Source organism: Rousettus aegyptiacus, unplaced genomic scaffold, assembly GCF_014176215.1.
Source record: "Rousettus aegyptiacus isolate mRouAeg1 unplaced genomic scaffold, mRouAeg1.p scaffold_m13_p_2, whole genome shotgun sequence".
Taxonomy (NCBI): domain Eukaryota; kingdom Metazoa; phylum Chordata; class Mammalia; order Chiroptera; family Pteropodidae; genus Rousettus; species Rousettus aegyptiacus.
Window position 1 is genome coordinate 55,143,106 of NW_023416295.1, and position 25,911 is coordinate 55,169,016.

General features: G+C 31.2%; 1 protein-coding gene and 1 pseudogene across 8 annotated transcripts in view; both read right to left on the bottom strand.

Moving 5' to 3' along the window:
• The window catches only part of SLC4A10 (solute carrier family 4 member 10), a 235,689-nt gene that overhangs the window by 75,695 nt on the left and 134,083 nt on the right, over window positions 1–25,911 (bottom strand). For 3 of the 8 annotated variants that reach the window (XM_036236080.1, XM_036236081.1, XM_036236087.1), the window contains 5 exons: window positions 23,444–23,632; window positions 14,745–14,836; window positions 13,680–13,769; window positions 8,443–8,600; window positions 5,341–5,428 (listed from right to left, as the gene is read on the bottom strand). In XM_036236080.1, coding sequence (XP_036091973.1) covers window positions 5,341–5,428; window positions 8,443–8,600; window positions 13,680–13,769; window positions 14,745–14,836; window positions 23,444–23,632 — 617 coding nt within the window. The remainder of the gene's footprint in view (window positions 1–5,340; window positions 5,429–8,442; window positions 8,601–13,679; window positions 13,770–14,744; window positions 14,837–23,443; window positions 23,633–25,911) is intronic. The other 5 variants (XM_036236083.1, XM_036236084.1, XM_036236085.1 and 2 more) reach the window with 3 other exon arrangements.
• On the bottom strand, window positions 12,217–12,317 carry LOC118614453 (annotated as a pseudogene).

A 25,911-nucleotide genomic window follows, 5' to 3' on the forward strand; every position in this document is an offset into this window, starting at 1 on the left:
GTCACTTTCAAATGGAAGTTATGAGCACCAGTGTGTGACTTATCACAAAGCTTATTTGTCTGCCACTGGCTAAGAATACAGGTGGAGATCGAGCTTCTATGGACTTGAGTCCCTAAGTGACTACTTATCGGAGCCTCTCTGTCAGCTTGTAAAGGACACACAGAATAATAGAAATAGACCCTTGTTGTAATAAGCCACTGAGATTTTAATGGGTTATTGCTGCAGCATACCTTATTTCTCCTAACATACACAGGAATGGTAAACTTAATATAGTAAGTAGGCAAAGTAAAAATAAAAATATGAAAAATTAATTTATACTAAATATGATAATATACTTTTGACTTTTAAAGTATTTCATATAATATGAAATGGAACAGACAAATACTTGAGATTTGGGAATATTGCATTATTCTTTATGCTAATCTATATTACAGTAATCAAATATCCCAAAATTTAGAGAAAATTTATTCTTTCAAATATTCTATTTGTTTTAGTTTCTGGTTTGTTACTCAATCTAAACTGCTGAAGAAGTGATAATGATTATTTTCAAAGGCCTTTTCTTTACCATCCAATGAAGAACATTTCACAAATAATCATTGGTGTGACAAATAATGGTCTTTGCTTAGGATAATAAGAAGATATCAAAGATATATTAATGGTTTAGTTGTATTTTGAGAAAGAATTTTTAAATATTGAAAACATATATTTTCCTGCCATAAACCACTGAGTTCATGGCTCAGAATATCTATCCTATTCTAAAGATCTCTTACAAGGCCATGAGACCTAATCAAGACATTTAAGAACTGCAAATGTTCTTACTCCCAATGAGAGTTTACCTACTCTATTCTTTCTCTGCCAATAGCAACTCTCTTGAAATCATTCCTGATTTGATCTCATTTAATTAAAAAATTGCTCCTAGAAATTACAGATCCTATACCTGCTTTAGAAAGATGAATGTATGTATCATTCAGAATAGTTGATTCCCTATTATTTTAAAGCTTCTCAAAGATATAGATACCATAATTTTTTATTTTAAAATAAAAATTTTATTTACTATTCACTTCCTATCACCATTTTCCCCAATAATTTAATTAAATTGTTCTCCCTTTCTTTTCTAGCTAAGCATTCTGATTTCAACCTCTGATTTCTATAGGTTTCCCTGATCCCCTCTCGAACAAGATTAGACATCTTGTTAATACCCCCCTAACACTTTGTCCTTTTTTTATACCATTCTCTGCCATTGTATTTATTGATTACAATTATTAATTGTGTATTAGTGTAATGTCTTTTTCCTGCTAAAACATGAGGTCTGAACATTCATTCAATAAATATTTATCAAGCTATTTATGTACTAGGGATATAGAGCACTGAATAAAATCAACAAAAATTCATTTCTTCGTGGAGCTTACATTTTAGTGGGAGGAGAGAAATAGAAAATAAGCAATACAAATGAGTATTTTGTTAGATGGTAGAAAGTACATGGAGAAAAATGAAGCAGGGAAGAGGAATCAGGGTATGAATGGGGGATGCTGCAATTTTAAATGGGGTGATTAAGGAAGCCCTCAATAGGTAGACATTTCAGCAAAAACCTAAAGGATTTAAGGATGCAAGCCACGCAACTACCAGAAGAAAGAGCTTTCTGGCAGAGGGAATAGCTGGTGCAAAGATCCTCAGGTGAGAGAATGAATGCCATATTTGAGAAGAAGCAAGGAAGCCAATTCCTTAGGGAGGAATAAGCTAGAGGGAGAGGAACAGGAGATGAAGTCTGAGAGGTAAGGTAGAAGAGATAGAAAGGCATCCTGTAGGACTTTGTAGATCATCGTAAGAACTTTTGACTTTTATCCTGCATAAGATGGGAAACCATTAGAGGGTCTTGAGCAGAAGATTGATTACTCTAGCTGTAATGTTGAAAACAGAATGAACGGTGCAAGGGCAGAGAGAACGACTAGGAGTCTATACAATAATGGGTAATAATGGTGGCATGGACCAGGTGATGAGTGAAAGCCAGGTAATAACGGTTCAGAAAGTGAGATGTAGTAGGATTCTGGAAATATTGTGAAAGAAGATAGGAAGATTTACTGATAGATTGGGTTGGGGTATGAAAGAAATCAAGGAGTCAAGGATGACTTCAAGATTGTTCCATGAGGCCAGTGATATGTCTTTAATTTCTACCACTTTATCTTCAATATATAGCGGTCAATAAATATACATTTATCACAATAACAACATGAAATATGTAGTATTGTCATTCTTGGTTTGAAGATGAGGAAACTGAGGCAGAGAGAGTTGAGGTGAACTTACCCAAGATCACACAACCAGAAAGTGCCTTTCTTTCTTTCTTCCCTCCCTCCCTTTCTCTTCTTTTTAAAAGATAGGAGATTTAGATCATCTTTGTAAGGAGAGAAGAATGATATAGTAAGGAGAAGAAACTGATAATGCAGGGGTCTGAGTGGATAACTAAGTAGCAATGTTCTCATCAGTGCAGTGGGTGGGAAGAAGGAAGAATCCAGAAAAGGAGACTGAGAAAAAGCATCAGTGACTTAGGGAAAAAAAAAAGAAAATGCAAACATGTTTTAATTTTTTTATCCTATTTCCTTTTAGTATTTTGGATGTTTGTTCTTCCATACAGTTTTTAAAATAAGCTTATCAAATTCCTTGATAAATTCTGTTGGGATTTTGATTGGAATTGCATTGCTTTCTCTCACCACCATTGCTTACCCTGATTGTTGCAATGGCAACTTAAGTGGTCTCCTTGCTTTTTTGCTCTTGTTCCTCTACAAGTGCTGAACCTAGCATTTCTGTGATTTTTTTTTAAAAAATGCAGGATAAATCATGTCATTTCTCTGGCCTCATTGCCTATCACTCTCTCCCTTTCTCTCTTCTCCCTAGCCATGTTATCTGACTTACTATGTCCAAGATATTCCTGGCACACTCCAGTCTTAAAGCATTTGCCCTTATCTTTTTCTTTGGAAAGCTCTTCCCTCAGATATCTGAATATCTTTTTCCTAAAGCTAAGCTCTAAAATTTCAAGTCTAAATGATTCAAGTTAGAGCCTTCATTAGGTGACTCATTAATCAAGGAAATATACAGATGTCCCTTCTCTGCTCTCATTCTAAAGCTAAAATAAAAAACAATTTTTTTTTTTTTTTTTTTTTTTTTTTTTAGAAAAGGATGTTTCTCTGTTGCCCTATGTGCACTGGATTGGTTTAAAAAAAAAAAAAAAACACTTTGGAATTGACATCTTTCTGTTGAGAAAAATCTTGACTCTTAATTAGGGAAGGGAAGGTTTAGGAAGAGAGATACCTTGAATATGTATGTATGTATCTCCCAGGACACAATATGTTTCTCTCACCATAGAACATGTCCCATGCCCAAAGATATCTTAATGTAATGTCTTAATGTCTTAAATGTGGAAACACAATATAATATGAAACATATGTGCACATGAAAGTGACAATACTTAAACTGTGAAATAGAAATCAGTGTAATTTATTTTGCAATACTATAAAAATTACAAAATATTAACCAATACAGAAACACTAAAAGCAAAGATACTGTGAACGTTATCTCATAAAGAGTTAGGTTTGTGGGCCTCATGAAGCTCGTTTTTTCACTTTCCTGTCTTCTCCCAGATTTCTTCAATAAAATGTTACTCACTGCAGTGGATGGAATAGTGTCCTATAAAAATATATGTCCACCTAAACCTCACAATGTTACCTTATTTGAAATAAGGATCTTTACAAATGTAATTAAGGTAAGAATCTCAAGATGAAGTCATCTTGGATTAGGGAGGGCCTTAAATTCAATGTTGGGTAACTTTATAAGACAAGGAAAAGTAGAGGAAATGCAGAGACACAAGGGAGAAGGCCACGTGAAGATGGAGGCAAAGATTAGAATTTTGTTGCCACAAGCCAAGGAACACCATGAGCTACCAGAAGCTAGAGAAACAAGGAAAGGCTCTCCCTAGGGCCTTCGGAGAGAACGTGGCCATGCTCACACCTTGAGTTTAGACTCCTAGCTCCATAAAATGTGAGAAAATACATTACTCTCATTTTAATCACTCAGTTTGTGCACTTTTTTATGGCAGCTATAGGAAACTAATACACTACACACATTAAGTTGTTTTTTCTGAAACTGATGAAAAAAAATTTTCTCTAACTTTTGGTTTCCTATGTGTAAATGTCAATAACTAATTAATAAAAAACCATAAAACATAATTTGAACAGATATAATAATTTCTATCGAATACTAAACACAAGTTCAAATTTTCAGATTTCATAAGCCTAGAAAAAGTTATATACGATATTAATTCATTCTTTTTATAGATTTTAAAGTATCTGAAGCCATGTATTTTAGCAAATATATCAAATTATTCAGATGAGACTCTAAAAATGTATAAACCCATTTATTATTTACTATTGAGATTTTAATTTATACCCTTTCTGTGATCTTTTGCATCTGCTCTTCTTTAATAATAATAACGTAAAATAATAAAGTAAAATAAAAAATAGATTTCTATAAGGTGTTGGGGAATACAAGAAAATTATTATAGTTATATATATAATACTACTTTTTATGTTCTTATTTTTATGACCTTACATTTTCGAAAGCTACACCTCTTTGAGAAGCTGATGAAAGCTTTTTTCAATCCAAAAAAATCTACATACAAATTTTTTACATGGAAAAATGTATGTGCTGTATCAGAGAGATCACAGACACTTGAAGTCTCTGTACAGCTCCTCTATTGGTTCAAAGACTCCCAGATTAAGAATTACATAGAGGCCATTATAGAGAAAGTTGATAGATGTTGCATGGCTTTTAGTGTCATAGATACTATTCATATAAGCTGCCACTGTTTTACCTTGACACCTTAAAATTATTTTGCCCACTTTCTGTGGTTGCATGCAACTCTGAACATACTAAAAGCCAATAAACTATACTCTTCAAATGGGTGAATTATATGTCATGTGACTTATATCTCAATAAAGCTGTTTAAAAAATATTTTTAAATTATTTTGCCCCAAATGAGATTTGTAATAATATTAATAATGGTGCTCACTTTGGCAGCACATACAAGAGGAATATTAATAAATAAAAATGTCACTAAATAAAAAAAGTTTTTTTTAGAATATGAGGTTTTAAAGCATTATATTCATGCATGTGAATTTATTACCTCTTTTGAACAAACTTTTCCAAAGGAAATTTTCTAGTGGAAACATAGAAGAAGGGAGATTTGGAACAAAGACATCTGATTCACAGTTAATTGCCATGAATACAAGAACCCCGAAAGTTAGGTGTACTTAGTGGGAAAAAATGTTCCCAATGAACTTGAATAAATACCTCATCTGTCATTAGGGTTGCAATTGATCTGCCAATCTCATGGTACTGTTGACCCTTTCCCAGGGGTCCCAGAAGAATGAACAAAAATCTGTAATTAAGAAGAAAATAAAACATGAATGTTTTATGGTAGAAATATAAAAGTAATTTTAGTAGTACAGAATCATTCATCTCAAAGGAATTATTCAAAATGGAGATTTTGATGTAAAATACTTCCATTGTTTTCATAGTTTATTATTATTTTGAAACATTTCATAATGATCGACTCATGCTTAAGATTCTTAAGCAATAGGAATCTGTGGTTATTTTGACCTCAGTGTCTCCCTCATTTTGTTACCTGTAGAGGCTATACAGTTGTTAGTGAGAATTTTAAGAATTCTATCATTCTTAGAGGATTAAGATAAGAAAATTAAAATTTGATTAAACCTTTTTGAATTGTAAGGAATGAAACTCACTAATGTGCAAATTGTAGAACTATGTAGAAGCGGGGGAAGGTAATACAGTTGGATAAACAAAGAATATATGGTCAAAAAAAATAAGTGTATGTAAAATTTACATTAAATAGGAAAAAAGATATCAGAAATCAAAGACAAGTTAGGCAGAAAAAAATGGAGAGTCAATGATCTATTAATTCCAATACAGGAGGAATAAAAATACCAGCTGCACTGTGATATTCCATCTAAATTAGGATTAAAGTCTGGCAAACTCATCATCACAACTGGAGCTTTTGAAGAAATCAATGTCTCTAACTTTGCAGGAGCGGTAATTGTCCTATCTCTGAAATGGTCAATGGTGCAGGGAAATAGTGAAAATTTTAAAATGCCCTACATTTGGCAATACAATTCTACCATATTAATTTGTTAAATGGTTTATACTCCCAAGTATGAAGACTAGTAGCTTTGTGAGACATAACAAAAAAGGTACTATAATTTTACCTTTCATTTAATTATATACTTTAGAGATTGTACATGTTTTTACATGAGGCATATATTACACAGTCTTAAGGGGTCTGATATTAATTTTTTGTGTCAGTTGTAACTGAATCCAAGTCACTTTCTACTATGTAGAAATGTCCATTATATTTAGAATAGGAATAATTTAATAAGGTGGCAGATGCTTTATCAACTATAATATTTTTAAGAAATTTCCTAACCTATGTATATCTTGTTATTTTTCAGGTTTCCATTCCATGAGCTATTTATAAAGTCTTAAAAGATTATTTTTTGACATTTATACTATGTGTTGTTGTTACATTCGTGGTGTGCCCTTTTGTCCTCCTAAAAAAGTATAGTTAGGAACCTTGAATGGCTTCCTTTATTCTATTTGTTTAACTAATCTTCCATTTTTCACTTTTCCTAACTAGTCAAATCTTTTTAATCTCTCTCAATACTGTGGCTCTACCATGTCCCTAATTTTTCCTCCATTGTTCTCTACACATATTCTGCTATGTCAGTATGAAATGAGGTCACCTAAACCTTGACAGTGTTCAAAGTAGAAGTGTATAACCCCATTATGGCTTTACTCCTGAGAATTTTTCTTTTCTTTCCTTTGAAATACAGGAACTATCATGGTCATAAATAGCCATCATTTACTTAGAATTCATCAGACACCTTCCTAAATGGTGGAACAAGAATACAGTGCTTGAAAGACTGAAGGAGAATTTTAATCTACTTCCACAATTAGTAAGTTTGACATCTTAACTCTGAATCCCAAATTCTTAGAACCTCTGTATAGGTTACAGGCTGTGTATAGAAAAACATTGCCTTAATCATACAGTCAGATGTCACTTTAACATGCTCAGTTCTTCCTTCTCTTTTTAAAATAAAAGTTGGTATATAACAGAAGTCTCATTACCACTCCAAAAGGATGAACTTGTTTCTGTAAATTGAAAGGTAACCAGGTTCCTGCCTCAAACCAGATTCAGACATAGGTACTGCAACACTGAATCCCATTCCAGTTAGCTGAGTTCTTATAAAATGAGTCCTCTGTTGACTAAACTATTCCATATTTGGGATATATTTATGCATAATCAAAGCATAGAGTGATGTAATCCACTGTTTTGAGTTAAGGCTCATGGAGGAAACATATTCTACAAACCCAGATGCCACAGCACCTGAACTTTACAACATTTTAACTTGGCTGAGACATTTAGTGTGTAGAAGAGGAATCATACTAACAGCATCTGAAACAGAGCATCAAACAAAGGGCGCCGTGATGTAGAAGATGGGCCCTCAGAGAGATGTGTTTTGCTATGGAAATAGGATCACAGTGAAAGGCTATCTTTGTATAGGAATCACACTTGATGAGAGAGAGAAGGGAAGAAAACAAGGTCCCCTGGATGAATTACTAGGGACCGAATGTGCTGAAGTCAATTTTTTTTCTTTACATTTTTGCACATGGACAGTCTTACATCTATAAAATAGAAATAAATTCTTAACAACATAATTCGGTTTGTATCATGCCTTAGTTGTTAGTCTTTATTCACAGTTAAATGAGAAACAAGTTTAGGTAATCAAATTAGGTTTGTACTTTTGATTTGGATTCAACCACAATACCATAATGCTTCTATCAATGATTCTTCAGACTCTATGTATGGGAGACACGCTGTGCCTAGGATTCAAACATACTGTACACTAGGCATGAGGGGCTATCCTAATGATGGCACTTACATGAACTTTGAAGACCTACTGATTCAAGAGTAAGCCACACCTTAGAAATTTTGATCTTTTTGAGTTTGATCACACTCATATACAGGATCCTCTCTTCAGCTCACAATTTAATATAATCTTTGAGGAAAGCCTAACACTCTATCACTTTTTACTGAAATTATAAGGAAGTATTTACATGATGATATAGACCAGGGTATTCAGAGATGAAGAGGATACCTAAAAGAAAATATAACGTTTAAGAGGAAGGAGGAAAGAACAGAATAATTTTTAAAGTACTTCTCCCTTCTTCCACAAAAAAAAAAAAAACCAACAGTTTTGTGGATTAAACATTAGCTTCTAGAAAAAACTCTCAGAGGAAATTATATTTACTCTTTTTTCCCCTCCACAAAAAAAAAATGTTTAAGAAAAACACAAAAGATTCTCTTAGACTTTTTACCTGGTTGGGATTGGGACTTCAGCTAGTCCTTGAAGCAATACAGCTGGAGACAACCTGACAAATGCAACTACAGTTCGATCCAAGAACTCTAATTCCCCGACTAAGATGTTTGAAGCTTCAGCACCTGGAGGAATCTTTTTCATAAAATGTAGATCAACCTGCGAGCATCACAAAGTAAAATAAGGTAAATTACAATTGGAAAATTTTGCTAAATTGTATCCTAGCACAATATTTCACATGTGGGAGTCCATCGATAAATACAGTTTAAATAAACTTTAAAATAATTAAACATGTCATTTGCCCTTTAGAAATAACATTTTTTTGTTTGTATTCTTCTAATTTGTCATCAATAAGTTGAATACTCTAGTTTCTCTCTATTCAATATCTTTAAAAGAAGCTTCTTCAGTATCAGCAATCTTGAAATCTTCAGGGAAAATAAAGCATGTGCTCAAATGAATATACTTTAATCATAATTGAATTAGCATTTGCCAATAGATTTAAATATTTTTATGGTACATTATCTTAATTTTGTGCACGAATAAATATACTAAAATATGCTAATTTCAAAAGAAACATAAACATAATCATGTTTCTCCTTACAATATAATGATCTTAGTCTTCATCTTTATTCTAGTTTTTCTGTATCCTTCGCATTCTGTACCTGGCCTGATATTCTGCATTTTAATTTCTCATCAAAGAATTTAGATTTGGCAGAGTAAAGAAAACAAGAATAAAAGTATTAAAATTTAGGATGGCTGAAGAGCTATAGGTGAATTTCTGATATGAGATGTCTGTGATTGAAATGAATGCACACAAAACAAAAGCGATCATTAACAAAAGTAAATGCCTAGTGTAAAAGGTGAAGTCCGAAAACCAAATGTAAACTGAGAGTAAATATCAATTTTTATGCACAGGGCATCAGTGAACACCAAGCAGTGACTTTAAAGTAAATTTTACAAAGCTTACTTCTTGTTTCTAATTCATTTGAGTTGCTTTTTATGGAAATCTGTTTATAGGTAGAATACAATTTTTATCTGCTCTAGTAAGTTGTTTTATGTTCCTGCGTTTATGAAATGGGGGCCAAAGATCAAAGTGGGAATAGCCGAGAGCAACAAAAGAGTTTTAGCAAATATAGGTGAGGCTAAGATTTTTTTCAGGCCAGGTAGTACTTTTGTAAGTTTAATGTTTGAGAATATTTTTCCAAGAAGTTCAAAATGAAAAAAATTAAAACTTTTAGGAGTACCTTAGAAAGTCCATAGCCAGACTTTAGTGACTACATTAAATATGTTGTTTTCTGAAATTAAGACCTCACCACAGCTATTTAGAAGGTTTATAAGTACTTAATTTTTCTGTAAGACAAGGGTGCCACAAAACACAAAACTCATTATATGCAGTATACATTTAATCATAAAAATTAAATAAAATAATCTGCAGTACTCTACTAAAAATATCAAATAGAACAAATGTTCTATAATAAGAACAAATATGATTTAAGAAATCAAAACTACCTATAAAATGGCAATATAAATTCCAAAGTTTTTAATCTATAAATACACTTTCAAATATAAATTTGTAAATTCATAAAGCATATGCAGTGGGATATTATAGGATAAATATTTTCCTTTTATAGAATCTAACCTTTTAATTTATAGATACGAAGTATTTATTTACCTTGTTAGTAGGTTAAATTTCATGAGTATTATAATTTTGCATTTATTTTTCAAGCTAGGAGCTTTGCACACATTGAAAATGTTTTTAATTACTAATGCTTTACAATTTCACTATAATGCATAAATTCTCAAGAAGGGAATAAAAGATTACCCATACATTATTAGCCCAGTGAGAAAAATATAATAAATCTTCCTAAGTTTTTCAGAGCCTAAAAGAGTAAACGAGTCATGCCCTTTACCCCGCCGCCGCCGATAGAAATAAAAATTATACGATATTAACAGACCGGAACAAAATTTAAAATAAGAAAATAGCTTTTTAATGAAATCTATAATTAATAAACAATATAAGTTATATTGATAATACCTATCATAACTTGAATGAGAAGTTTAAATTCCACCTGGAAAACCATCTATAAAATCATTTATTGCTTGACAAATGCCATGCATAGTCTTAACTATTGAAGTCTGTGCCTGAGGCAGGTGGTAATTATACAAATAACTTAAGATGCAATCTAATTAAATCAAGGAATACATAGCATGCTAAAATAGTTTAATTTTATAAAAGGAAATACATGGTCCTTACACATAATTTTATTTGTGCATTACATAATACCTAATATATCATCAATTGATATTTGTTATTTAGAAAAAGCATTAAATACAGAGAAATAAATTTCAGGATTAAGAAATTTATCTTTTCATTTTAAATACAATATAGTTAAATAATATAGTATGAAGTAGCCATTATATTATACTCATTACATTGTATTATCTTTGAAGTAGTTATATAGTTGGGGGTAATAGATTACATAATATATTACTAATTATATTGTTACACTTGAAACTATATATTATATTATTCCTGGGGTAGCCCTATATTTTTGTATTTCTGTTAATATACAATTCATTAAAAATCTTATTTGGCAATTTAACTACTTTTTAATATAACAAAAGATCACATTTAAGGACCATAATTTAACCTTTTATGAAATTATAAATACCTAAAAGAGCTCTGAGGAATTAGGTTGAATTATATCCCTAAGACAACCCTCACGTAGGCTCTCACACTCAGAATGAAAATAAAGAACCCTGGAATTTTGTGTTCCTCTGAATAGGAAAACAAAGCTATACTCTTAGGGATCTGGATTTACACTCATGTTTCTGGCCTCTCCAGACCTTTATACTAAGAAGGAAAAGATGCTTTATTCTGGGCATTTGGTGCTTAAGCTGTGGGTGAGAAGCAGTTATAGCTCTAGGGAACAATGTTAGACAGAAGATCATGGTGGAACTGGAAGTGTCTGGACAAGCTACACACTGAGATGTGAAGGAAATACAGATGGGACTTGAGGAGCATAGTATAAGTCTTAATCCCATTACAGAAAGCACAAGAAAATTAATAGGGATCCTCTGGGGAGAAATAGTGTTGTGACACTAACCAGCCAGTGATCTTGAGCAGCTCTCTTAATCTCTCTGAGATTCAGCTTTCTCACCTTTTAAATGAGATTTCTAAGGTTTCCTAGAGCCCCAGGATTTAATACGACTCTTTGTACTATGTTTCACATACTAAAGATAGATGCAGAAGAAAGTTTTTCCTTCATAGAAGATAAAGTGAAGGTTTCTTTGGGTCATTTGAAATAAAAGAAACATCATCAGCATTTGGGAAATACTAAAATAGCCATCCTCTACATGTCAGTTTAAAAACCAGTGACAAAGATGTTCTGACATATCTGCTTTTTCAAAGCATTAAAGGAAGCAAAAACCTGACACCTCAGATTATATTCAAAAACATTCCTTAAATGATAAATTTGATGAGTCTATCCATTGGAAGGGATTAAATGTGTTGACCAAGTGTAGATAGGATATACAATCAATTCATATGAAATAAATGGATTTCTTTCTTTTTACTCCATAATGACTTGGGATTTAAATAAGTATGGCTTAACTTGAAAGCAAGATATGGCAAAAAAAAAAAAAAAAAAAAAGCCAAGACACTATTTTTACTTTTTATGAATGGCAGCCCCTGAAACATACATTTTATAAACAACAATGGGAACGGCACTCCCTTGAATTGTGCAATACCAGTGTTCACCCAAAAGGGCGACTGATTAATTTGGCAAAGTTAATTTGCATGTCATCCTTGCTCAGAGGCCATGCTAATCTTCTCTGTATCATTTCAATTTTAGTATAGGTGCTGTTGAAAAGAACAAAAATGAAGATTTTGTTTACTCTTAACATCTCAAAATTCTACTGGGGGTTGGAATCTACTTATTAAAACTTAAAATATTTAAATGGACAAAGTAACCTGGAGATTAGCTGAGCTGTGATTAATTTACTAGCAAACTGAAATCATTAGGCTAAAACACCTTATCTCATGTACCTACAAAATTTGACACTAAAATTTGTTTCCATAATGATGGATTGTGTTTGTTCTTTCCAAACCCCTCTCAGGTTATAAAGTAAGAAGGTTGTTCAAAAACATTCCACAACTAAAGGCTTAAATTATTTTGAATCTCACAGGATTAATTCAACAAATACATCCTAAATACTGTTCAAGGCACTAGATCCAGTGGAAAACAAAACATATTAAATTCTAGTCTAGTGTCTATTTCTGACACTACTGTTTCCAATAATAATAATGATAATGATAATGATAATAGCCACCTTTTATTAAATGCCTACCACATTCCCAGAACACTACAAGGCTCTCTCTATATATTATCTCATTTTATTTTCACAACAAAATTATAAATAGGTATTATTATTCTTATTTGACAAATACGAAAGCTGAAGTTCTGAGAACTTCTCCCAGATGAGATAGCTTATAAATGCTAGAGTTATGATTCAAGATTTCATGCTCTTTCTCAAAAGCCATGTTCTTTCCAATGTGCCATGATATGGACAAGAGACTAAGGAATATAAATGGTTCGCACCGAGTAGAAGGTTCTAGAAATTTAACTAGCTTATTAAAAGATAAAATGGACAAGTGATTGGAAATGCAATAGGAAGAAAAGGATTAAAGAAAAGAAAATCTATTTTTCACTCTTTTATAGTTCTAATTGTTTTGGGGGACTTGAAGATAAGACTATTGTCTCCAACTGGCAAATTCATTTTCTTTCAAATGTGATGAAGCATTTTCGAAGCTGCCAAAATTAGGTCAGACAACTAAGGCAAAATGATATGGAAATGCAAAATTCAGTGTCAAGGGGTTATAGGCTTAAAAAAAATTAAAAGATTTTATTTGAAAGGATGTGATTTATTATCATTGTTTTCTAGAATGTTAAATTTGGCCTTGTTGTACTGTTAATGCCTGCATAAATAAGAAAGCAACTTATGTCATTGCATTTAAGATATTGTTTCAAATGAATAGCATCAGAAATTAAATGTATGGCAGTTTACGACAATTTTATTCCAACTTGCAGATGAATGAAGATGTAATGCTTTAAAAAGATATTTTTTCAAATGGCAAATGGAATACATTTGAATTGTCTTAATGTTTGAATCATATGCCTCCATACAGTGAAATCAGCTTTGAACCATGGTAGAAACACAGCCCGAGTATACCCTCACCTCTCTCTCTTGCGGGTGCAGAGGTCCTTTTTCATGCCTTTGTTTCATCCCACATGGACTAGTATGCCCCTTTTGTTGGCCTCCCAGTCCCTGCACGCATAATTAACAGACTTAAGCTGGTACACGGTGCTCCCACGGAGACTCCACCAGGCACCAGAGGGAGAGCATGCACATGACTAGACCTATATACCACTTAGGCAGAGGGATTCTGAAACAGCAACAAGGAGCTGATCGCTAGTAACCTTTTCAGAAGCTTGAAACAGGTAACTTCCTCTACTGCTACCTCCCATTCCCACCACCTCCCTCTGTTATAATCATTGCCAGTGCTAAGGGCTTTATCAGAAAACACACACACACACACACACACACACACACACACACGAGTTACTACTGTTTCAGCCACTCAGGTAAAGAGAATTTTTGGTTTTGATCAATATTTAAACTGCTCTCTCCTGTTTAAGTGTTAGTTTGCCATAGCCTACAACAGAACATATACAATGTCTGAAATTTGCTAACCAAAATCACATTATTTTCAGACTCATTATTTTCTTAGAATAATTCAAGAAAATGATTTCATTTGAATTGTGTCCAATTAGATGTATCCCTCAACTGTAATTCTTTATTATGTTTTTATTTGAAACTGTTCAGTTCTACTATGTTCTAGTGTTTTCTTGCACTAAAGCCTTTTTCTGATTTATGAGAATGAAGCTTTGTATTATATGATTTGCTTTTCCACAAAGAGAGGAAAAATGATTTTTAAAAAAACTAGCAAAATTTTAAACAATAAACTTCCATTAAGTTTTCTGTGAAGTCCAGTTTTTCTTTTTACTGGAAGGGATACATCATACCAAGTGGCTGAAACCTGAAGACTTAGACAAACTTATACATTTGGTTTCAGGAATAAGTAAAATGTTACATGTAAATGCTAACATGATCTATAACAATATCAATCTTTGGCTAAGTAACAAAAATGTGCATGCAAAAAAATGTGTCAACACCTCAACAGGGGTAGTAATTTCTAGTAATAATTCTGCAGTTACTTAAATGGAAGGCAGAAAAGCTTACCTTACTAAAGTCAACAGTGCTGTTTTCTCTGCTCACATCATTTTTATTTTCAACACAGGCTGGAGTAGACTGTGGAGAAACAACCTGACCTGCTAAAAGAGATTGTTATTATAGAATACAAACAATTACTTACATAATTCTAGATATATTGAGTGAAATATGAATTAAACTAGACTAACATAGGTTTCTTAATGGGTTTATGAGGTAAGCATGAAGGGTCAATATAAATAGATATATATCAATACATATATTCTTATTTATCAGTTACAGATAGAAATGGGAGAATTCAATCAAGACAGTGAAACCAATTCTCAGATCAAACCTCTATAACTAGGTAGTTATTCTCAATGAAGAAAAGTTACCTAAAAAAATATTTAAATCTAATCATGGTTTTGAAACATCATTGATTTTTACATTTTACCCAAAACTGATCATATATATATATATTAAAAAATACAATAAAGGCATCTATTATGATTTAAGCTCAGGCTGAAGAATTTAAAGTATAGTTTTTTTAAAGTGTTAATGTTTATCTGAAAAGTACATGGCATATTTATAGCTTCTATTGTATCTGAAAAAACAAACTAATGAGAAAAAATTCTTTGACAATAACTTTTAGAGATTTCTATATGAGAGTTTCAGTTAGAAATACCTATATTTCACATAGGATGAACACTGTGAATATGACTTTATGCTTGTCACGATTAGATTACACAGGCATACTGATTTTGGTCTACAGAGTCAAGATCACTAAACTTGAATGGTATTAGTTTTCTATTAGCACTAACCACCAACTTAATTATTTTGTCATCTTTTCTAATTACAGGGAAGATTGTGATATTAGTTAAGTAGACATTAGAGCTGGGAATGTTACAATGGCTAGCAAATTCCATTTTTCACAAATTAGGAAACATTTTTTCGATTGCAATTTATCTGTAAGCTTTACTTTATGACTTTTGCTGTGAAATGAGTGATGACAACCCAGCTTTGAAGCCTTGATCATATTTTTGATAGCTCAGTGACTTCAAAATACTGCTCCTCTTATTCTCATCAATCTTATACATCAGAAATACACTCTCTTGTCCCTCTCTGCCTAGTTCTCTCTACCTACCTAAATCCTAATTTTAATGAAAGTTCACCTTTAGTCTCGTCTTCTCTTGTGACTGTAGCCTATACTTATCTGAACTCCTCTAAACAACTAGTGCATTTTCAAATAAGACCTTTTCTTTAATTCTCTCCTGAAATCTCTCTTTTATTTTGTTACCTAGAAATTATCAAGTATTATTTAAAACACTAATAATTTACTAATGTGCTTTAAAATACTACTAAATATTTTACAACTATATTACAAAATTTCACTTTCTAAATTATTAATCTTCTCAGGCAGGGGTCATTTGTTAATAGACACAACTTTTTAAGGTTTAAAATTGTTACATCGCCAGAGAGTAATGAGCTTAAGATTCCGCTAAAACTGAAATATTTCTTTGCTTTCACTAAACAAAGTAAAATAATACATTTGATGAAGATTGCTAAAAAAGACGTTTTAAAGCAAATTCACCTCAAACCATGTACACAAATTCTGATTATAGCATATTTCAAAAAATATATATAAATTTTAGAGAAATTGAAGACTTAAGCTGCATCAATTATGTTCATTCTCCCATTTCTAACTGCAATGTGCAGCTATGTCTGTGAACTGTTCATTAGCAGCCATTTAATTTACCATTCTCAAAATAATAACTGTAAGTTAAAAAAACCTTTTACATAATGCATTTGTGCTACTAACAGATGTCTTCAATCACCAGTTTCACATCATTGCTCCATATTTTCATGAGTTAAAACATTAGATATATTTAAATCTAAATTTACTGAATGTTTTGTAAAATCGAGTGGTGAAATTCAAGGCATGAAAAACTTTATTAAACATATATCTGCTTCTTATAATAATTTATTTCATGTGGTATGCAACTATATGGAAGGACAATCATTTAATTTAATCAGCAAACACACACACAAAGAGAGTCAACCCAATGCAAAATCAAGTTTGAAGGAATTTAATTAGATAGAAAATATGGTATAATTTAAAATTGAAGAAATTGAATAGCCTATGTTTTCAAATATATACTTTAAAAGCAAAGCATTTTATAAATTACTTTCAGCTCATGTAATGTGTTTAAAACATTGGCACCTGTTTTTTTCTTTTAAATATTAGTAGATATGGCGATTTATCATCCCTGATATTTTTATTCATAATGATAAAATTTTTATATTACCTCATAAAGTTAATAATTAGGAAGAGATTTAAAAACTATTTTCTACGAATATTTTAAGTGATAGAAATAATGACCTGGTGGAGAGTATTTAACTAGCAGGAGACACATACTAGATGACAGTAAATTCCTTGCTAGTTCTAGATTCTAGATATGTACATAGTACATAGAACATATGCCAATGCAAGAAAGAGAAAAATGTATAGGCATTATTATTTAAAAATTTAACAAGTTTGGTTTGGATTATTTAAAAATTGAAGCCTTTAAATAAAGCTTAAAATTTATTTGCTACATTTACATCTATCTATATCTATCTATCTGTCAATTACCTAATCAATCTATCAAACTAAAATTCACACATGAATTATAATCTATTGAAGTAATGGAAATCTCATGAATTAAAATAATTTTTATAATTCTATTATCAATTATAATCTTTATCTGTCTAAACACTAATTCTTTAGTTTATTCCAATTATCACTCTTTCAGAAGAAAATGATGGGCTTGGATTTCAAAATAACTCATTAATTCAAATACTATTATATAAGAAGAATCAGTACATTTAGATTTTGGAAGAGCATCCCTTATTTTTTCACTGATGTCCAAACAATACTAGTTAATAGAATGACAATTTTCAGGTACAGGATTTTACCTTGAACCAGAAGTGAATATATTTCTTTAAAGAATAACAAAGAATTTGCTAGGATATTTCCCTCTCCAGGATAAAATAGCATAATGTTAAGACTTAGCACTCACATATACATGTGGAAGTTTTTATGGACACAATTTTTTATGATAATTTGCCTAATAACTATGCTACAATGTTTGTGAACATAAATGTTTTTGTCTACTTCTTCATATGACAATCACTTTGCCCAGTGATCACTGTTCATATTAAGATATTCCATAAGTAAATGTCATTGCAATTTTTAATCATATCTGGTATGAAGCATGAAGATGACTGTCCAAAAAGATATTTTTAAGAAATTTATTAACAGTAATCTTATTACATTGAGGGTAAATTATTTAAAAACTGATGAAAAGTGAACACCATTATTAGTATGAACTAGGAAGTATCTGTGACTATTAAATGTAAACATTTGATAAAATTAACATTATCTTTATACATTTATCACATAAGTTTATTTTTCCAACACTTAAATTCAGAGTTCCCTATTTTAAATCCAAAATTCTAATATATGTTATATATTTTATCAATTAAAGTATATATTATATAGCATTTATATTAGCAACTGCTTGAATTAATTTTCCTTTGAATCATGAATTATGTTCCTCTGGACCTCCATGTGGAGATCATATATCAGTCAGATAAAAAGTTATTATAGATCATGTATTTTCCTGAGGCAAATCATGAAAGATATGGGTCAAGCGCAGGAGAAAACTGAGAGTAATTCAAGTGAACACTGACTAGAAAATGGAAACTCTGCCTTTCTGCTTGGTACTCCATAAATTTTTTATGATGTCCATTGTGAGACTGGCATAAATATTTGCCTCATCATAAAGTTGTGGTGAAGAAACATGAGATTAGTACTATTGATTAAGTACCATCAGTATCATTAAAGTATCCCGTTATGGAAACACAACTGTTAAACATGTTCTCAAAAAATCTGTTAAGTATCATATTAACTCAGTTAAGTCCTTACCTATATTTGTCTTCTTTAAATAAATTACATATGTAAATATTGCCAAACAGCAGCCTTTAAATTTCTATTTGGCCAAGTTCAAATCAATAGGAGAATAATAAACCACTTAAGTACATCATTATTTGCTACAGCTTAATCCACTGAAAATCATGTGTAATAGAAGGAAACTGGGATGAAGACATGGAGGTACATTACTATTAACCTAGAGACCAAGCTGGTTTACACTACCTCAGAAACCTTCAACGCATTTAGAGTACCCAAAGGGTAGGAGATGAGGGAGGTACAAAGATGAGATGAGCCTGTTAGAGACAGACACAAGACAGAGCAAAATAAAGAAATATAAAGATGAATGACAAAGTTACATACATGTGTAACAATACATTTATTCATGGGAATAGAAAACATGAAGAGAGGAAGGCTAAATATTTAGAAAATGTTGATTAAGTGAGCTATACTTCAAAAACATAAAAAATATGCACATAATTAAACTTGGAGAAAAATTAGTATGCCAGAAAACAATTAATGCAATTAAGAAATAACAAATTTAAACACATCATACTAGAAATATTTTTGCTGTTAAAACCTAGTCTTGACAGTCCAAAACTCAGTAACAACAATACAGACTCTGGACAGATCCATCAGTTGTGTCAATAGGTCATGTTGATTTCTTTAGAACAATGGAAAATACCTTTGTTATACAATGTTTAATTCTGTCATCTACATAAAACTTTTAATATGTTTTCTCTCAAGTAATTCTAATAATTATTGCAGATTTTTTTCTTCAAAGATAGAACATTATGAGGGATAATTTTGAAACTCTTAGTATCTTACTTATGAGACCACAGTACTTAAAAAGTAAGAAAGCACATAAATATTTAAACACACAAAATGCATTGTGCATCTGAAAATAAAAGTCCAATATTTATTTATAAAAGAAGTGATTATAAAGCAATAAAACTGATTTCCAAAAGCCATAAATAAAAATCATTCACAATACATATGCACACATTATTTTAAGGGCTGGAATATATGTTCGTCTAAAAAGTCAACATATATCCCATCCTTGGAAATCTAAACATTCTCCAGTAACTTACAGTTTTAAAAGACCTGTGGTTTTAAAATTAAGTCAAAGACCTTCTCTATAACTCCTTTTGTGATCTTAAATAAAGGTACAATTGGAAAGTATTTAGGATAAGGAGAAAAAGGAATTAAGAGTTAGAATTATTAGCAAAGGGCACAATGGAATAAAGACATCCTATACCTAAGAAAACTAAGGCTCCTAAATTATTTTTTAAATATAAAGTTTATCACAAGGGTATTAATATTTTAAAACAGATCTGTAATCCAAATATCTCCAAATATAATTGAATATATGACCTAAATGATAAAGACAAATACTGATACAGTTTTCTTTCTAGATCACTTAACATGGAATTTTTATTTTTATTTTTAGAAAGTCCTTCTAGTTTCAAGGTATTTGATATATTTACTTTGAGTACTTTCCATTCATATCCTTTTCACGATTCTAATGTTAAAGAAGATATTATTTTTCTATTATTTTTTTGCTGTTGTTTTGCCAAATGTAACTGTCACTTTTTATTGAAACATCAGAATCAGACATTTAATTCTCACAGTTTTGATGCTTAATGAAAAGTGAAAGTTAAACACAGCATGGTGGCATTAAAAATGCATGGTGAATCCATAGCATCCTCCTCTTAGCCCTTAAGAGAATGCATGAAACACCAAGAAAAAAATTATACAAAAACTAGTGTAGTATTTGGAGGTGAGATTGACAAATTATCACGAACACTAAAAAAGTTATAAACAAAGTAGTTTGGACTTATGGAGGAAAGAAGCAAGGAAATCACTGTCTTATAAATCTAATTTGTAAAACAGCAAAGATCCACATTTGAAATTCAGATAGAAGTACCTGAACCTTGAGACTACTACCAAGGTAGCATGCTAAAGGAACAAGTCAATTAAGGAATTAGAAATTTTATTCTATATAATTCTTTTACACTGCTTTACATAATCATCAGTTTGTTTTTGAGGGAATTTCAATTGTTTTGCCTCTAAAGTAAAAATATATTAACAAAAGAAGGCTTATTTTTATCCAATGCTCGAGAAGGAAAATGTTTTCTGTTTCAAGTTTCTAGAAAATCCTCACTCTAATCTCTATTCTATAATCTTAAAAGTCAATCTTTTTACAGGAAATACTCTGTTGAAGAAATTTCTTTAGAAATAGTAAGAATATTATTATTCTCTTTTGTACGTCTTGAAATCCTATTGCATCTTTCTGTACTACTGCACAAAAAATCTAAATCTCCACTGCATGTTTTAAAACAAAATGTCAAATCTATGTTTATGGCTATGAATTTCAATTTGTTTATTTATCTAGAGTTTGTCAGTTTTTAGAGTTCATAAATAGATTAAGAACCTTAGTAATAAGGGTCTTTCATTTTTTTTCACTTCTGGATAGGAGATTTATTTCTAAATTGGTGAGGTCTATACATATTTTCAGAATTCTCGACACACATAATTATGCGAAGTGTGTGAGGAAGCAAAACAGAGTCACAAGGAGGTGTTATATGCCTAGGCTTAGAAAACTACTTCTGACAGCATAGTCTACAACAATACTTAATTGGATATATGAATCTTATCAGAAATATTTCCAAGTTTTTATTACCCTACTCAAAAGGGTTTGTATATGTTCACATAAAGGTTGATTGTACAGATGGTGACAGAATCACTTCAGAACTACTCATATTCCAGTTTTCAGAAAAACTAAGCAGTTGCCTAAAGGAGACAAAAGATGATCTCACAAATCTTTGTGTCTCTATGTATCTATATGTGGACTTGTGATTCAAGGCTTTAATTCTATAATCTCTTTTTATGTTTAACAGAAGTATAAAGCAGTAACATACAGTGTCCAGATATACATGATATTATAATAAATGGTTTATCTAGTACCCTCTTCCTTCTAAGAACAAAATGCAAGAAATTTATTTTATAGCAAACATATCTCCAATGAAATTTGAGATATAAATTATGGCTAGTTCATAGCCCGAGATCTTTTCATTTTTTAATAAACACATACTTTCTTATAGACATCTATTTTGTTGTCTGATTTCCAGTAAAAGTAATGAAAAGAAGGCAGCAGTATTTGTTTTGTTTTGTTTTTTTATCATGTGCTTTCATTCACAGAGAGTTAATTCATGTGACTATTTTAATAAGACACAAAGTTTTGTGAGATCGTCTTTTGTCTCCTTTAGGCAACTGCTTAGTTTTCATGATTTCTTTGGAATCATGTAGACATCAGCCCATAGTTAACATTAGCAAATATTTGAGTCTATTTTCTTAATATCATAATGCTAATACTAGTTTTACAAGCATAGTAAAGTACTATATTTATAAAGTTTAAGAATATAATAGTTTCATTTTGTCATTTTATGTATAAAATTTTAAAGCAAATTATTATTTAGAATATAAACACATTTTAAATATAAGAGGTGATCTAAATGAAGTCAAAAATTCTAAAGATGTTGAGCGGAATCTACAAATACAAATTGGTATAGACCATAAAGTGTTCATAACACTTTTATTGAATTTAATAGATGCATAACTAAATATTCTTCTAGGTGACAGTAATGTAAATACATTCAGTTGTTGAAAGGTCTTTAAAAATCAAATGAGTATTTTAAAAATCATCTTGCCATTAAAAACTGGTCGATGCTCTGAGACAATATATTCAACCATCTTCATTGATTTATTAAAGCATTTATTCTACTTGTTTGTGTACATTTGATTCAGTTGTATGAAAACTGGTTAAAATGCCCATATAAAGCAAAGTCTGAAGAAAATTCATTTTCATACATTTGTATTTAAGATATCTTTGAAGCTTTTGAAAATAGGAGTAAAATTGCATCAAATAATTCATGTTGACAATACACATACTTTAGTCCACTTGTGGAAATCAGAGTCTTTCTAATAAAGCATTTGAAATTACTTTTCATTAATATTTACTTTTTAACACTGGGAACTTTTAAAGCTGATGGAAATTTAACAAATTTATATTAGCCTCACGATTACTTCATCTTCCTTCACACGACTAATAAAAAAGATGGATAATAACAAGAGATTCTTAAGTAACTTCTTTAGTGTAAATGATAAAAGGTCAAATGGATGCAAGGAGCAACGAAGTACACAGGAAGGACAAAGTAGTCTTAAGCACAAACCATAAGAAGTGATGACTGCTAGAAACAATGATTAGTGTCATCTCTGTGGTGTGTGAAGATGATAAGTGTGATAGCTTTATGGACATTGAAGATGCAACACTGCAAACAGCAATGAGCATAAGAACTAGAAATCAGGCAAACACTAAATGGTGACCATATTCATTTTAACTAAAAGGCCATAAGTTAAAGCATTGCATTACATTCTCAAGCTCTGAAGACAAAGACTAGGATCTTGTTTGGGATGCAACCTATGTTCATTTTATGTTTGTTACATTTGAGTTTATAATTTCTTATTAGATAAGTTTTACTTGCATGCTTTCATGAGACTTAAAGGAACAAATTCCTGTTAGACTTTCTATGATTTAATGTTTAATAATGACTATGTATATATGAAATTAAACAATTTTACTATAGCAATCTGAATTTCAATAGATAATTTTCAAATAAAATATATTTTAAAGAACTTAGAAGTACTTTGATATTTCAGATACCTATAATAAACATAAAGAGTACGACAAAGAAACATTTACCATTTTTATCCATGGAATTTGGTTCTGATTGTTTTTTGCCAATATCAGCAAAGGAACGAACAATGGGAATTCTATTGGTGAGTTTTTTCTGATTCTGGTGGTGATGCTGTTTCATCAATGCCTCGTGGACCCTGTGGCGTACATCTTCATTGAGCTGACCTGAGCTCACTTGTTGGTCAAGGACCATATCTGAAGAAGGAAGGCAGGAAGATTAGGACAGCTTTCCTGTGGTGTGCCAGTAATGAACCACTGAGTGCAAATATTCATACTCTAAATAATATTATTCACCTTAAAATAGAAATCAATTCTTTAAAAATCTCTAAGTATGGTCTTGCAAACAGTTTATCTTTGTAGAAATGATACACAAGAAAGATGAGGAATTTTTTATTATAAACCATTCAATTTTAAATACGTAATGATCTCATAGAGTATGATTCTTCAAGTGGCCATAATCATATTGAAAACAAAGTGTTTCATACTTATATTTTAATATGGTTTTTCTCCCTTTTTTAGTAGAGAATAATTTCTACATTTCCTCTTTAAGCAAACAAAAGTCCATCTATAAAAATCTGATGCAAGGAGTCTTAGGCATCTACCTAGTTGTTTGCATTTGGAGTATAAACAACTCTTTCATATTGATATAAAATCAGTTTTCTCAAACCTTACTTGAAAACATATTTATATTTCAAAAAGTCTTCTATAACTGTAAAACAAAAAATAAAAAGCTAGATTTCAGAAAGCTATATTTAAGCAGATTAAGATTTATCATATGCAGTGTCGGAAATGCCTATAAAATAAGAAAATGAATAAAGGCATTTTAAGTGTCTTGGTAATACAAAGATCACCTCGATAAATCTCAGTATAATTAATCTGCTTTTAGATGATTGATCAAATGTTAACTCTATTTTTTTGAGACTCTAACTCCTTATGTGAAGCAAGCAGATCACAATGAATTGTCTTCCACTGCCCTATTGAAAACACTAAATATTTGAAAATTAGCAGAATTCTCCCTTAAAAGCAATATTTTCCTTCAGTGTGAAAGGGAAATAGATAAGAAAATAAGCTTGAGTCATTATACCACATTCTAGCTGTGTGATATCGTAAAGTTGAATAATCTTGGAGTCCTTTTTTGTAAATTGGAGACAATATCTATCTCATATGTTGAAGCTAGGACTAGACATAAGGCACATAATGCCCTGATTGGAAGATCGAGACCCTCAGTGAATAATTCCCAGTACAAGATTTCCTTTGCAACTCTCATTAAGTAGGTATGGGTCCGTGGTTTGAATACTGTGGTTTTAATGTAGTTTTAGTACATCCATCTGTATTTTATAATAGTATATCAAGTGGTGGTAAAGTCAGGTTTATCAATAACAGAAAAACCTAATCAAACTAAAATAATGAATTACATTGGTTCACATGACAGGTCAAAACTAGACTGGGATTTAATTCCATTTTTCTGTGATTCTGTCAGCTTTCCCTTCCACTAGGTGTGAGCTTTAACCTCAGGCTACTTTTCCTTATTGTCAAAAAATGGTTGCCAGAAAAAAAAAAAGGAAATACATATTTTTGTTCAAATCCACAGATTCTTTGCCTTTTTGAGAATTTTCTTAAAATAAAAGTTAATATCCCCCTTCCCAGGAAAAATTTTCCCATGTCCAACTGACACAGCCCAGACTATGTTGAGCCAGTCACTGGCAAAGATGACCAGCCTCCTCATGATTGGCTTGGACTAATCAAGAGCTGCCCTTCACTCTAGAGTTAGTTCTCTAAACCAGAGGTAGACAAACATTTTCTGTAATGGGTCAGATAATAAATATTTTAGGCTTTGAGGGCCATACAATCTTTGTCACAACTAACCAACTCTGCCTTTACAGCATAAAAGTAGTCATACACAGCATGCACACAAATATGCATAGTTATGTCTCAAAAACACTTTGTTATGGACACTGAAATTTGAATTTCACATAATTTTCATGTCACAAAATATTAATCTTCTTTTTATTATTTTTCAATCATGTAAAATATAATAACCTTTCTTAGCTCATAAGCCTGACAAAATCAGGCAGTGGGGCATATTTGCATACAGAGCATAATTTGCCAACCTTTGTTCTATCACTTTGCTGTTTACAATGGAAAAGAAAGAATGCAAGTTTAGGAGTCAGCTGTAATGTAATGTTCACTATAATTATTTCTAAAGTCCCTTCCAATTCTGAAAATGCATATTAATAGAGAATATTTCATCTATATCTAAGTTCTTTGGAGATCAATAGTTCTAATACTACTAGATTAATTTGGAATAAAGGAAATAAGAAATTGTCAGCATATGTGACTTTACACTGAAACTTTGCTAAGATGGAAAATTGTATATAATATATGAATTATATACTTCATAATGGGAGTTGTAAAATAGGTTATTAAAATGTAAGGCAGTTTCATCTGTAAGCCATGATATGTATCGTCAGTTC